The sequence below is a fragment of the Sinocyclocheilus anshuiensis genome, unplaced genomic scaffold, assembly GCF_001515605.1.
Source record: "Sinocyclocheilus anshuiensis isolate Anshui unplaced genomic scaffold, SAMN03320099.WGS_v1.1 scaffold2333, whole genome shotgun sequence".
Lineage (NCBI taxonomy): Eukaryota > Metazoa > Chordata > Actinopteri > Cypriniformes > Cyprinidae > Sinocyclocheilus > Sinocyclocheilus anshuiensis.
Window position 1 is genome coordinate 164,889 of NW_015551179.1, and position 14,715 is coordinate 179,603.

Here is a 14,715-nt window from a genome sequence, read left to right on the forward strand (position 1 = left end):
TGTGCTATTTACACGATTTCAAACAGGGCCCATGGGTACCACCTGCACCGGGGCCTCGCATACCTCAGCTACGGCCCTGCCCAGCTCTGTTTGCATGAATAGGATTTTTAAATTGAATGTCAAGTCAATCAAGTTTTTTTTTTCCTTTTAGTGGTTTAAATGGACAGTGCAAAGTATAGAACAAAATGTGTGAAATTATTTATGCAGATGAATAAGCAAATGTCAAACCAAAACGTCATCTAAGCTACAATTTTTATCTTTGGTTAACTGATAAACAAGTGAGTTATTGAGTTTAATGAAGAAACTTTGTGAACTTTGTGCTGGGTAAAGACTTGGAATGAACAGAAACGTTTCAAAGATCATAGCAGGTCAAATTGAGTTACATTTTCAATGCGAGTTTAAAAAGTACATTTTCACTACTAAACTTGATTCTTGATTCAGTAGACAACAGGCCCTCTATTTCGGCTATAACCGAGCGGAAGCAGAAGCCGAGGAATGGCAGCTGTTCGAATCAAAAGCACAACTGTACAACTTTGCAACCGCTGAGGGAAGAAAAAAAAACTAGTTGCAGAAGAAGACAAACTTCTGAAGGATGACAACGGCACAAAAGTTGTTCTGTTGGGCGTGAGTGGTGTGGTGTCGCCCGGTGCCAGTGCGCCTGTGCCCTCAGAGCTGTTTTCAGGGCACTGATGGTAGTCAGGCACACGGCCCCCTCTGTTCCCCTGGCCGATTTGAATGGACAGCGTTTTCCATTGTGTTCTCCATCAAAACAGAGGACAAAGTTAGTCAGCAAGTTACATAGCTTCCCTGCATTCAGATTCCTCAAGCCTCTTTTGTATGACGCCCGACAATGCGTTTGGCTTCCGCCGGACCTGCCCGGGCTGCCCGAGGTACGTAAGCCGCCGTGTTTTTATCCTTCGCCGACGCTAATAATGTGATCATTAGCCACGTGAGAATGTATAGTAGTGGGTAAACAACTGATACAGCTTTTATCTGATCTCTCCTTGTGAATTCCTGGCACTTTCATAAAATTACCTGAAGGTAAACGGTACAGATTTATACAAGTTATTTACAACAGGAGCCCAGCCTCTGCTCCGGAAACTAGGCTGCAGATCAAAGGATTGTTTTGATGTCTGCTTAGCATGTTTGTTTAACCTAGCCAGTGATTCTGCAAAGTGCACAAGCTTTTTGGTGATATGCAGAGTACCCTTTATCCCTCTTTCTCTTGTGTTAGCTCTGGATTTAAGTACTTTCTGTATTTAGGAGACAACTGGATTTGCAAAGCTTGTGAAATTTAGTTGCCCACTGCTTGCAGTCTTGGCACTCCGAAATAGATAACTAGGTATGTAGCAGAGCTAATCCTGATCGGCCTTGTAATAGTATTTGTGGACTACACGGCACCCAATTAGGCATAATGTGTTATTTTTGTTTCTGCTAAGTTGGATTAAATATGAAAATGTGGTTGTTTTTCCCTCTCTTGGAGAATGTTTACTTTTTAATCTGCATATTTATCCCCCTGATCGGCCTTGTAATAGTATTTGTGGACTACACGGCACCCAATTAGGGCATAATGTGTTATTTTTGTTTCTGCTAAGTTGGATTAAATACGAAAATGTGGCTGTTTTTCCCTCTCTTGGAGAATGTTTACTTTTTAATCTGCATATTTATTTTTCCCGCTCCCAACCCCCCCACCCCCCCACCCCCCTTTCCGTCCTCGTTTTTCCATTTGCGGCCAAATTCGGGCAAGCTGCATTCGGCTAGCAGTTAGCCGAGTATCAATCGAGATGGCCTAAGTGGGAAAGCGCAAATAGCCACGGCTGAAGGGTGGAAGAAGGAAAAAAACTACGCGCGCACAATCGAGTAATTCTCCGTTACTCCAGGTTGGCGAGATGAGCGTAGGTTTAGTGGAAGCAGAAAGAGAAAAGGGGTAGATGGCTCACAAGAGGGATAAACCTGGAGAGTCATGCTGCAAATGTGTTTTACAGAAACACAATGAAAAGAGGGGACAAAGCCATTGTGCCAAACTCCTTTGGAAAATGGCAAAGCAGCTCTCCAAGGTCCAGGACCATGGAGAAGCCGGATGAGCCTTCGGAAGCGGCAGAGGAGGCGAGTCTTTCCAACTGCACCTGCCCAAGAAAGGCAAGGAGTGACCGCCGTAACCTACCTTCTCCCGCCGTTATTGACCGTGACATGTTTTTTTGGATGCATTCGGAGGCCTGTTTCTCCTAGTAAACACACAAACAGCATTGTTAGCGGCGAGAATTCCTTTTGAAAGAAAGTGTTTCCCTAATGATAGGGCCCTGCCAAAACAAAAAAAATGAGACAGAGACAAAGCCAGAAAAAAATGGAAAAGCACAAAAACAGTCACAGGTGCTTGGGAAAAGAGAAAACATAGTGAATGGTCACTGAAGTCCCCCAGGAGGCCTTTCATCGGAAGCCAGTGCGGTGGGTGGACTTTGTGACAAGGACGTTTGTCGCGAGCCAGGTGGAGCAGTTTACCACACGCGCTTCTGTAAGCCGCATTCACATGTTAATGCAGCTGCGATGTAACTTTTATTTGTCTCAGCCTGGTGCCGAGAGCAATAATTATAGAGCACTTTTGCCAGCGTTAAGACCGACAACAGAGGATCAAGCAAATGTATCATTCCCAAATGGATGAATATGGATGTTATGAATATAAGAGTGTGCTTGCTGTTGATGATATATTTTAGAGCTGTTTATGAGGAAACATTTATTCAGCCAGCACCGCTGTTTACCACTTTGCCTTTATCCGAGTAGTGTTGTATTAACGTCGGCTAGCGGCGTGTTAACGTCAACTCAAATGCCAGTTGGCAAGTGTCAAATAGTTTAGCCTTTGCTAAAGCTAACAATGAGAGTGTGTGTGTGTGTACCGATCAAATCGGTGGATACATTTTGCAAAAACACCTGGCAAAATGTGTGTGTTGTTATGATGCATGAATGGTCTTTTACTTGTAAGGGTACTGAAGTCATAAATAATTGTATTGTGCATGCAAATTATTCATTTTTTGGAAGCATCTAGATTTAATCATGAATAAATCTTGGATCTTTGGTTGAGGTTTGGTTGCTCTCTATATTAAAGAATTAAGGCACACTGCTATAAACATAACCAGTAACACTAACCAGTAGTGTGACAGATAAATATTCCAAAAATACTAAAGGCTGGAATACACTAAATGATTTTTAAAATCTGAACAGATTTTTTAAAACGCTAGGCATCATACACTTACTGACTTTGTAAATAGTGACAGAGGAAAACTGGCCCTCATACTTAACGACTGAGGATCATACACAGCAGACTTACATGAAGTCGTTCCGATCACAACAAACTCACTCTGAAACATGAGAATTGTTGCTAGGAGATGCTTGACAAATGAAAACAATATGTGTTATAAAATCGTCTGAAAAAATTAAACCTGTTTGATATCTTTCCGACTAGATGGAATCATAGTCTGAAGCTAAAAAAAATCAGAGTCTGTGACCATCATACACAAAATGATTTTCTATGGAATCTGTCAACACAGATCTGCAGACTGGCTCTGACTCTCGGCAACTTCTCCAGACAGTAATTTGGCGGAAAATCGGGGCAAAAATCATGTAGTGTATTGCAGGATTAAACAGTATATATATTGAATATGATCAAAATGGTCAATTTTCAAAAAAGAAAACATAGATGTATTGAAAATATTAATAGTTTGAAAACATTTGTATAATTTCATATATAAGTGTATTAGTAGTAAGTATAGTCGTGTGATATCGCTCTATATCAGCATGGCTGTGATTTGGCCGTAGGTAGTCACAGTCATGCAGATATATAGTGATATCACATGGCTACGAGTGTGATATTGCATTTATACAACAGTTCTTTTTTCAAATTAAATGCAATTCACTGTTTACTGGTGCTTCTGAGGAACAAGTTCAGAAAATGACTGAAGAAAGGTGTCCTAACCACGTCTTGTGTCCACCACGTCCATGTCTTTTTTTGTTTTGTTTTCTGTTGCACTTGATAGTCAAACTTTCTATGGCTTCCATTCTGAAGTGACTGGATCCACCGCAGCATATGTCCCTCCTATCACCTGGTTTGTACGTTTCTCAGAGGTCTTTCTGGTGGCTCTGGGGAGGCCTGATTCAATGCCCGGCTATCTGCTCTGCATAAATAGCAACAAAGCCATTGTCATCTGCACCTTTTGGATTGCCTTTCCGAGCCTATTGAAACTGGCTGTCCCCTGAGACAATGCTCCAGTCATTGCCATCACCCTGCATTACCAATTGTTCAGTGCTTTCAGGAGAGTTGCCTGGCTAAATCCAGGAATGGATGGCAAAAAAGTGAACTGAGACCAGACAAACCTTGTTCCGTCAGGAAAAGATAATTCCTGAGGATTTAATAAACTGGACTGTACGTGGACTTTTTTTTAAAACCCAAGTTTAAAGTTTTGTAGTGGAAATGAGAACTTAACAGTTTAGCAAGAGGAGTGTTAGCTGTTAGAGCAATGTGTTTGCAGGTCTGATAAGATTTATTTAGTGCATGCATTTAAAAAATTGTTCATTTTACTTTTCAAATTATGTTAAAGGAATAGTTCACCCAAAAATGAAAAATCTGTCATTAATTACTCACCCTCACGTTGTTCCAAACCTGGCCTTTGCAGTTTTTTTTGTAATATTTATGACAAATGTCAAATCTGGGTTGTGGGACAAAACCAGTTTAGAACCATTGATTACAAACTGGCACCATCTTTAACCCAGTGATTACTGTTTCTATTAGGCTTCTTGTCAGCTTGATCAGTTGACTTGTCGACTGCCATATTGTTGTGACGTGCTCTACAAAGCGTGCACAATCCCAGTTTGCCAACTCAAAAGTTACTCACTCGACAGCCTTTAGAATGGAATATTTACAAAACTGGAAAAAAGTGATGCCCTATAGTGTTTCTCCAGTTTTAAGCCTGTTTGGGAGATGCGATTGAGCCATCCAGCAGTGTGAAATCGTATCCGGTCCTGGTTCTGTAATCATTCTCTTAGACTCTTGTTAAATGGTTTACTTGCCACTTTTGGCGGCATTTGCTGAAGATAGCAAAGGCATAAAGACTGGTCTTGATCGGATTAACCATGCAACAGCATGATGTAACTCTTTGTTTGTGTGGTATGTGATTTCATTTGTTTTAATCATTTTGCATGTTGTTGGACCTTTGCAGTTTTTTTTGTAATATTTATGACAAATGTCAAATCTGGGTTGTGAGACAAAACCAGTTTAGAACCATTGATTACAAACTGGCACCATCTTTAACCCAGTGATTACTGTTTCTATTAGGCTTCTTGTCAGCTTGATCAGTTGACTTGTCGACTGCCATATTGTTGTGACGTGCTCTACAAAGCGTGCACAATCCCAGTTTGCCAACTCAAAAGTTACTCACTCGACAGCCTTTAGAATGGAATATTTACAAAACTGGAAAAAAGTGATGCCCTATAGTGTTTCTCCAGTTTTAAGCCTGTTTGGGAGATGCGATTGAGCCATCCAGCAGTGTGAAATCGTATCCGGTCCTGGTTCTGTAATCATTCTCTTAGACTCTTGTTAAATGGTTTACTTGCCACTTTTGGCGGCATTTGCTGAAGATAGCAAAGGCATAAAGACTGGTCTTGATCGGATTAACCATGCAACAGCATGATGTAACTCTTTGTTTGTGTGGTATGTGTTCTATGTATGTCACATACGCACTAAACTCACGATTTATGCCACTTATGACCAGTGCGCGAAAAGCCAGAGAGTTGCTTAGTAAATACAATGTTTTCATGGGTCTCTGAGCTCGGGATTACCAATATCTGCCAATATATGACTAGTCATATACTGAAAGAGAAGGTTGTTGATTGATGCATTCGGAACTATTTTCTATTTTCTTTCTTTTCTTTATATTTTTATATTCAAATTTTTCATTTGTTACATTTTTTGTAAATGTGTAATGTGCTTTTGTTATTTATACACACACACGCACATATACAGTATATGTATATTTATGTGTCTTATTTAATTATTTTATTTTAGCTTTAATATTTGTTAATTTTGTTATATATGTGTGTATATATATTTAAAAAAGTAAGAAAATAATAATATATATATATATATATATATATATTACATTATTATTATTATTTTAAATTTCAGTTTAATTTCAGTTAACAAAATGTTTCTAATAGTTGTATTTTTAGTTATAGTAAACAAACAACGATAATAACCCTGAAATGAACCACAGATGACTTCCTGTAAAGCTCAAAAACGCTCAACATCCGGCACAGAAACTTTCCAGCTGAAGGTTGCGTGTGCATGCAGCACTTATCTGTGCAAGATGTTTCAGTTTACATTTCATGTTGTTGTGGGTTGACAGCTGTGACCATAGCAAGCCCTATTTCGCCTCTGTGTTCGAAAGAAGAAGAAATGTCTGCATTTTACCGGAGGTTTAGATTCTTGTTTATCACTTTTAAATACCATCATCTTTGCCGAAATCCCCTCTCAAAAGAACCTTTCACTTGCTGGAATAAATTCAAATTAAAATTTAAATCCCTCTTTGCATTCCTTCAGCCTCTTTTAAAATAGCTGGCTCCTTTTAGAAAGCTGTTTATGTAGTGATCTCTTCATAATCCAGTTTGTTTCTCAACAGCAAAAAAAAAGGGGGAAAAAAGAAACACTGAAATCGTATTATCAGTGTCTTGGAGAGATGATGCGAGAAGTCAGAGAGACTCCATATCTGGTGAGTTTTCAAAGTATTAAATCTGAGAAACGTCGCAAATGCGCTTTGATGGAGTACTTTGATGGAACACGTGCATTTGACTTGCAAATGCTAATAGTACATTCATTGTATCGGCCCAACTCTGATGCATCTGATGCTTTTGTGGCATTGCTGCAACAATAACAACAACAAAAAACGCGACCGAGCCTAAACAAATAGGTGAAATATATACCTGTACGCCAGATCTGAACTTGTGCCATTATGATTCAAACATCTCGGCGTTCATCTTTTCAGTCAAGTTTTTCCCCGCATTAGGCTCCATTCTGTTTGGAAATACTGTCGAAGCGTATTTCAAACAAACAAATCAACACTGTCAGGAGCCCGACCTGTTTTTTCCCCACTCTCTTCAGAGGTATTCAGTTGGCTGTTGAGAGGACAAATAACATGGAAGACCTTATTAAGGTTTTCTTTGAGCACGCTAGATTGGATTTATTGTCAGCGAACAAATTATAATTGTATCTCCTGAAAAGTTAGCAAAGATCTAAACAAAGGGAAATCAATGGCACAGGCCGATTAATCACACCAAGCGGGCTACTTGTGCCGAAGAAACTTACCTCATAATCAATGTCTTTGTTTTGCTCAAAGGGCATTTGCATGCTGATTCAGTGTGCCATATTGGATGCAATCAAAACATTGTCATCCACATTAATAAGAGGGTTATTTGGACTCTCAAGTATGCCACTAAATAGCACGGGCACGTTGTAGCGCTCCAGTATTAAAGACCAATCTCGACGTGATAGAGAGACAGAGTTTCGGGCTTTTGGCGTGTTCGTTTTAATATCACGGATGTATTGTGCATGTAAAATGCTGTACAATGCGTTTAAGACAGATTAACCTCTGCTATTCCGAAGTTGAGGAATCGGTAAAGAAAATCCCACAGTAAAGAAAATCTTATCCCATCCCACACAGTCAACATCAAAGTACACTCATTTACATGTGTTAATCCTTGACGTCCACTGTGCTCGCATACACTTGTGTTATTTATTTATTGGTTTAAATAGGTGCGGAAGGTACCGTTGCAATGTGGAAAATGTGTTGTTAAAGTAATTAGATCATGCATATTGATGATCATATGATAACATTTGCAGAAACTTGTTCTGAATCCTAGTGTGCTGACTACCCCCAGATTGCGTTTTGACTGCATGTTCAATTAAGGAAATAAATCATGCTGCCTTCTAAGATATCTCATGTTTGGTTTATGGAGAAGGCAATCCCATAATGCATTGTTAGAAACTCGGATTGCGGACAAAGTGAGAGAAATACTGATTATATAGTGTATAAAGTCAATATGTGCAGTTGTTGAGCAGAAATTTGGTAATATTTTACGTGAAGCCTGTAAATATACTTTAGTGTTAGTAATAATAATAATTTGTTTAAATCAGCATATCAGAATGATTTCTGACGGATCATGTGACACTGAAGACTGGAGTAATGATGCTGAAAATTCAGCATTGCATCACAGAAATTAATGACATCTTACAATATTTGCACATAGAAAACAGCTATTTTACATTGTAAAAATATTTCACAATCTTAGTTTTTACGGTATTTTTCATATAAATGCAGCGTTGGTTAGCAGAAGAGACTTCTTTAAAAAAATCGTATTTACTTTTGACCAATTCACCCTATAATGCATTTGATGTATGATCATACCCTATAACGTATGATCTTCTGAATAATTTTAACCACAGCAAGAATAAATTATAATACTTATCTATTCATTGTTACACCTTTATAAAGTATAATGCATTAAAGCATGACAAACAGCCAATTTCAGATGTAAACTGCAAATATTATAATGCATTTTAACTTTAATTATTTATTTAAAAAAAAACGTCTGAATGCATTACAACATTATGAATAGCTTCATAATGCATTATACATAAAGGCTTTAGGTAAAGTGTTACCTGATCTGAACCTTTAAAATGACTTTTATTGTATCCCTAGTCAAGTTGATTCATTCATGTTAAATAGTCATTTTATTTTTATATGTGAACACAACATATTTTTAATTTGCTTGTTTTTTGCAGTGTTATAATATAATATAATTAATGTAATATATAATTTCTGAATGAAAACTGTTTCTTCTGGTTTTGTAACAGAACTACTGATCATGAAATTATGATTCATTGTATGACAAGTCTTAATCGATTAGCTTTTCCAAAAATTCAATTTTTTTCAGAGCACCATAACAGTTGTCCATATGACTTGTATTCTAATTCTTCTGATGCTTTACTCATAGTTTTATGTGAGAAACTGACTGAAATTTATGTTGTTATTCACTGATCATCTTTTCATGCATATTAAAAAATTAAAATTCTCCTTTTGTGTTACATTCACAGAAGAAACTAAGTCTACCCGTGTTTGGAAACAACATAAGGGTGAGTAAATAATGACAGTTTTAATTTCTGGGTGAAGTATTCCTTTATTTTTCCATGATGGTGGTTATTTTGCACAGAAGGGTCACGCAATGACGATGTCTAGACTGACTTTGGATTTGTGTTACCCAAATATGAGCACACATCTGCTATTCTGCCCACAGGTCCATGGAGTCACCTAGTTAGGAAGGCATAGATAATCACTTCAGGCGATGCTGGAGACCACCTTGTTAACAAGAACTACAGCAGCACACCGCATACTTCTCTGGAGGACTTTATGGTTGTTGCATCTGTGAGTCCTATAGTTTCCAAACCTTATAGATTCCAAGAGACAAACCTCGAATCCAAAACGCAGGAGTCGGTGTCATTGACATTTTCACACATATCCGCTGATCTGTGAATCATTTTAATCTGATCAAGCTGTTCTCCAGCTATTGGTTGGCATCCTATAATTAGACGCTCTTGCTTTGATTGCGAGAGCAGACATGGACAGGTGAGGCTCTCTCACAGGTGTTTTTAAACCATTTGACACACTATCAGTGGACACAGATGGAGTCCATTCCACTTATTATGCGCCTTGTTAAGACAATTTGCTGCACCTGAGCTATAGCGGAGTTTGTCATGACAATGGCGCTGAGCGTGCTACAGTTCTTTTTAGGCTTTTATAATTCACCCAAAATCAAAATTCTGTCATTATTTACTTAGTCTCTTGTTGTTATAAAACTCAACTTTGTTTCTTGCGTAGAACTCAAAAGGACAAATTTTGATGAATGTTCACACTGCTCATGCAATCAAAATGGACAAAAGAGCACCATAAAATTAGTCAATTAGTCCATAAAACCTGGGCTGTAGATCAAGGGTTTTCAAACTGGGGTTCGGGGCCCCCGGGGGCCTCAAGACTGTTTGGAAATATTTTTTTTAGGGCTTGGAATCTGAGCTAGAATGGTTATACAAATATTTATTTGGAATTTAATTAAAAGTAGTTTTCTTCAGGTTTATACATCTGACTTTAATAGTGGCTACAAAAAAGATAAACTACTGTTCAAAAGTCATTAAAATTATTTAAATATTTTTGGAAGAAATTACGCTCACCAAGGCTGAATTTATTTGCTTAAAAATATTATTAAATATTTTTAATGATTTTAAATTATTTTTCTATTTGAATATTTTTAAAATGTAATTTATTCCTGTGATGCAAAGCTGAATTTTCAGCATCATTACTCCAGTCTTCAGTGTCACACGATCCTTCAGAAATCATTGTAATTTGCTGATTTGCTTATAATTATCAATGTTGAAAACAGCTGTGCTGCTTAATATTTTAATTTAATTTATGTAATTTATTAATTAATTTATTTTTAAAACCATGATACATTTTTTCAGGATTCTTTGATGAATAGAAAATTAAAAAGTACAGCATTTATTTGAAATAGAATCTTTTATAACATTATAAATGTATTTACAGACACTTTTGGTGTCTTTGCTGAATAGAAGTAGTATACATTTCTTCAAAAATATATATATATTACTGACCCTAAAGAGTATTTTATTACAAAGTCAATATTTTCCAGATAATATTTTTTATTAGATTTGCTTTGGCTTCATTACAGCAACGATATAAAAGCAAATGATTTTATTTTGCAAACAATGTCTTTATAATATCAAGCCTTTTTCACACTACATAAACTGGTCTTTATAAATAATAAATATGTAAAGCTGTGGTAATGTTATTTAAGAATGCAGTTAAATATCTTTTCTTTTTCATTATTTGAGGGTCCTTGGCATCAACTTTTCATAATCCCAGATCTATATTCCAAATCTTTTGAAACCACATGATAGCTGTTGTTTGGAACAGATAAAAATGTAAAGGTTTATTGACTAAAAATCAAAAGATCCCTTCACTGTAGCGCTCTTACATTTGTGTATGCGAGTATATTTGTTCATCAAATGTAGGTTTGACATAAATTATGACATTGGTTCTCACATGTCTTTTAGCCAATCACACAACACACGAAATATGAATATGTCTGATTTACTTTTGGTGGAAGTAAAGTGAAGATTTTCACTGAACAGTTTAATCTATTTCTCAAACAAAGCTATTATATGACTTTAAGAGATTTGTAATACAGTGCACAAGTCATATACTACTTCTATGCTGCGGCTGTGTCTTTTTTTGACACTTGGTTACTATATGCTTCGGCTGTATGTTTACAAAGCAGAGTGAATGTCCTGCATGACATCTCCTATTGTTTTCCACACAAGAAAGAAACTCACACCGTTTCTCTCTGTGTGAGTAAATAACATCATTTTCAGTTTTTGTGAACTATTAGGTGCTAATAGCCTACAAGAAATACATGCACATCATTGTCACATTTTTTCCCCAGCACATTGGATTCGTGCGCCGTAATTGAGCTCTCAAAATGTTTGGAACGGTCTTTAAAATACTGCAGCAAATGTGGCACTGTAAGCATTTCTGTCTAAAGTATAGAGTTATCCGTCATAGCGCGTGTAGGATTGACTAAGGCACATAAACAACAGGGTCCAGATGCATTTAACTTTGCTTACATAATTGGCGGACTAATGCAAAAAGCTTTTAGACATTATGTGTGACCCAGTGTGATACTTTTATAAACGCAATCAAACATTTTCTCCAAACATGCAGTGTACTTTGAAAAACGCAGACCTTTGTGTGACATGTCATTTCATTTCGCCCACTTTAGCTCTAATTTTCCCTCTAATATACACCTATTGTGGCATGTGTGCGTTTATTTATTTATTTTTTTATAAAACCCCAAATCAGACACCCAGAATGCACTTTTATTCACTTCCTGATGCTCCGCACATCCTCGATGGAAAAGCATGATTAATATTCTACTTTCAACAACACTATTCAAGTGCAAGGATTTCCTTCCTATCCACTGATTCATCAAGACTGTTGTAACAAACTTGATCCCTTTTAAAACTTATTTATGTGTCGTGTTCTTTTCTTTCGCCCAGCTGTCTCGGCGAATTACGAGAGATCAGCGACGTCTTGACCGGAATCAGATTGCACAGTCTTTGGATCTCCAAGACTAAATAAGACGCTTGTAGCGACAACTCCTCACTTGTGTCGCGGGAGATTACGGAAGAAAGAAACATGTCATTTTATGTCGCAAGTGCGTCCAATCTGTCCTCTCTCACACATATAGAAGTGACAAACCTCCCGAAAGCAGTTGCGGAATTAGACTTTCAAATGAAATCTACAAGAAGATCAACCGCCAAACCTTTTGTAATGACTTGCCCTTCTGTCTCTGTTCCTCAAAATTCACGCTCAGCTGATGAAAAACTCGCCGGACATTGTGCTTGCGCCTTATCCTCTGGAGAAAAGAACAAAACAGATATGAGCTTTCGCCGAACCCAGGGAAAAGGGGGTTTGAAGGGGTCTTGGCAAGGACACGCACGCTACACACGCACACATGCGGAGACACATCAGATGGCAGCATCTTGTGGGCCCCTCGTGCGTTTTCACTCATTTTGAGCACTTGGCTATGGGCGTCCCCCCCTCAAACCCTCTCCTCGCCCTCCAGAAGTGTGGTGCTCTTTGTCATTGTAATCCGGCCTGTGTTTGTTAAAGGCTCACTCGCTGTTTGCTCTCGCTGATGGGTGTACGTTTGCGCTTGTGTGTGTTTGCAAAAGTCAGCCGGCTCAAGGAGTGCCGTGACATCATTGCCGCCAGGGTTTTTTTTGTCACACCCTGTAAACGCCATGTCCTCCAGACGGGCCCCCCTCACCCAACCTTTCCCAAAAGTGCCAGTCTACAGGGAGGAATTACACCTCATCACTCCCGTAATTACTAGTCCTGCTTCTTTGAGTCACCAAACAACATCAAACCCACAGACGGGGTCATTCTACAAAACGGCTGCCATTTGTGTGTCTCATGTACATGATTTAGCAGATAGCTAACTAAAGCTTTACTATGTGTTAATATAGACGTTTTCATAAACATATACATGTAGCAAAAATCCAGTAACTTTTTTTTTATTGTTTTTTTTTTTTTTTTTTATGTAGATTTTTTCTTTTTTCTTTTTTGGTCAGATGTGGCCTGCCCCCACATCCTTAATACTGTATATAAAATGGTTCACATTTTGGTGAATACAGTTTATTTTTAGATTTTAGTTAATTATTTAAAAGATTTTCGTCCATTTTTGAAGTGATGAACTCCTCCGGAAATTAAAAAAAAACAAACAAACAAAAAAAAAACGTTGTCACAATGATGTCATTACACCTATTTAATCATTTTAGCATTAGTTGTTATATATATGTATATTTTATTATATTTGTCAGAAGGGGATGATTTATTTTATAGGGTTATGGTAATCATTGAAAAGTTTGTAGAAATACCACATTTAAATTAAACTGCAAAACTGTTAACCACTTTATATCTGTAAAGACATAATTACATACATTTTTAAATAACACAATTATTATGAAAAAGTGTATTTATTTATTTACATTCCAAACTAAAAAAGTGCAGCCATTTCTTATAATCTTTATCAACTGATATTATAATCTCATCCATGCTAATATTTTTAATAAGAAAAAAATTATAATAATAAAAGTGATGTCGTTTTAATAATATTTTTGAAATATTTTTTGTTAATTCCAAACTGGAAAAGTGCACCCATTTCATAAATCACCCATCCAATGTCCCTAATATTTATATTTTTAATTCATAATTATTATCATTCATTCTATTCATACTATTTTTTATTATTATTATTTCATAGAAATATCCATCCTTGCAATAATTTGCATGACATGACAATATATGAAATTGTACAATTTGGGTTGTACTAAACGTACTTTTATAGTTTCTTTTTTCTTTTTTCTTCAGTTAGTACAATCATGATTTTGAAGTTTAGGGAATGAATGAGGCGTCAGGCTCTGTGGTTAAGCTTAGCTCATACCTTTTTGCAAAACTTGCATGGTTTCTTACGAATTTGGCATCTGTTGCAAATAATTTTCATCGTGTTGGAAATATCAGCTTTAGATTTTAGCTATAAGAAGCACCTTGTTGCAAAAAGCATGTAAAATCAAATTAAACTGTAAAGCTGTTAAGCATGTTATTGTCAAACTCTGTGAGCGCATAATTATGTCAAAATTTATATTACATTTTTATCTCAAGATGGCAATTTATTAACACTAAAATACATTTATCTGATTGAATTTTTAAAAAAATTGATGGAATAAACCATCTCATCAAACAGCATCCGTTTCATAGAATGGCCCATCAGCACTCGTGCAATACATAATAGCAGAAAACCGGTTAAGACTCATTTCAAAAAGGGCACGGAGTGCAAATAAGAAAAAAATATTCACCAGGCCGACCTCTCATTACATATACTTCTGCTTGTTGTTTCCGTAGCAATAAAGTGGCAGACATTGGAACTGGTCTGTTGAGCCATTGTTATCATCTCTGACCATCTGCTACCGAAGGCTGACATTCCATCTCATTTGCATGGTAACTGATATGGGGGGAGGAGAGATTGTGGGTGGAGTGGGATGGG

At 37.0% G+C, this 14,715-nt stretch overlaps 1 protein-coding gene across 1 annotated transcript in view; it reads left to right on the forward strand.

The window, feature by feature from the left end:
- Nucleotides 1-837: 837 nt before the first annotated feature.
- The window catches only part of LOC107663353 (uncharacterized), a 37,255-nt gene continuing 23,377 nt past the window's right edge, over nucleotides 838-14,715 (forward strand). Inside the window, exons 1-2 of the mRNA XM_016453561.1 lie at nucleotides 838-890; nucleotides 1,986-2,185. Coding sequence (XP_016309047.1) covers nucleotides 838-890; nucleotides 1,986-2,185 — 253 coding nt within the window. The remainder of the gene's footprint in view (nucleotides 891-1,985; nucleotides 2,186-14,715) is intronic.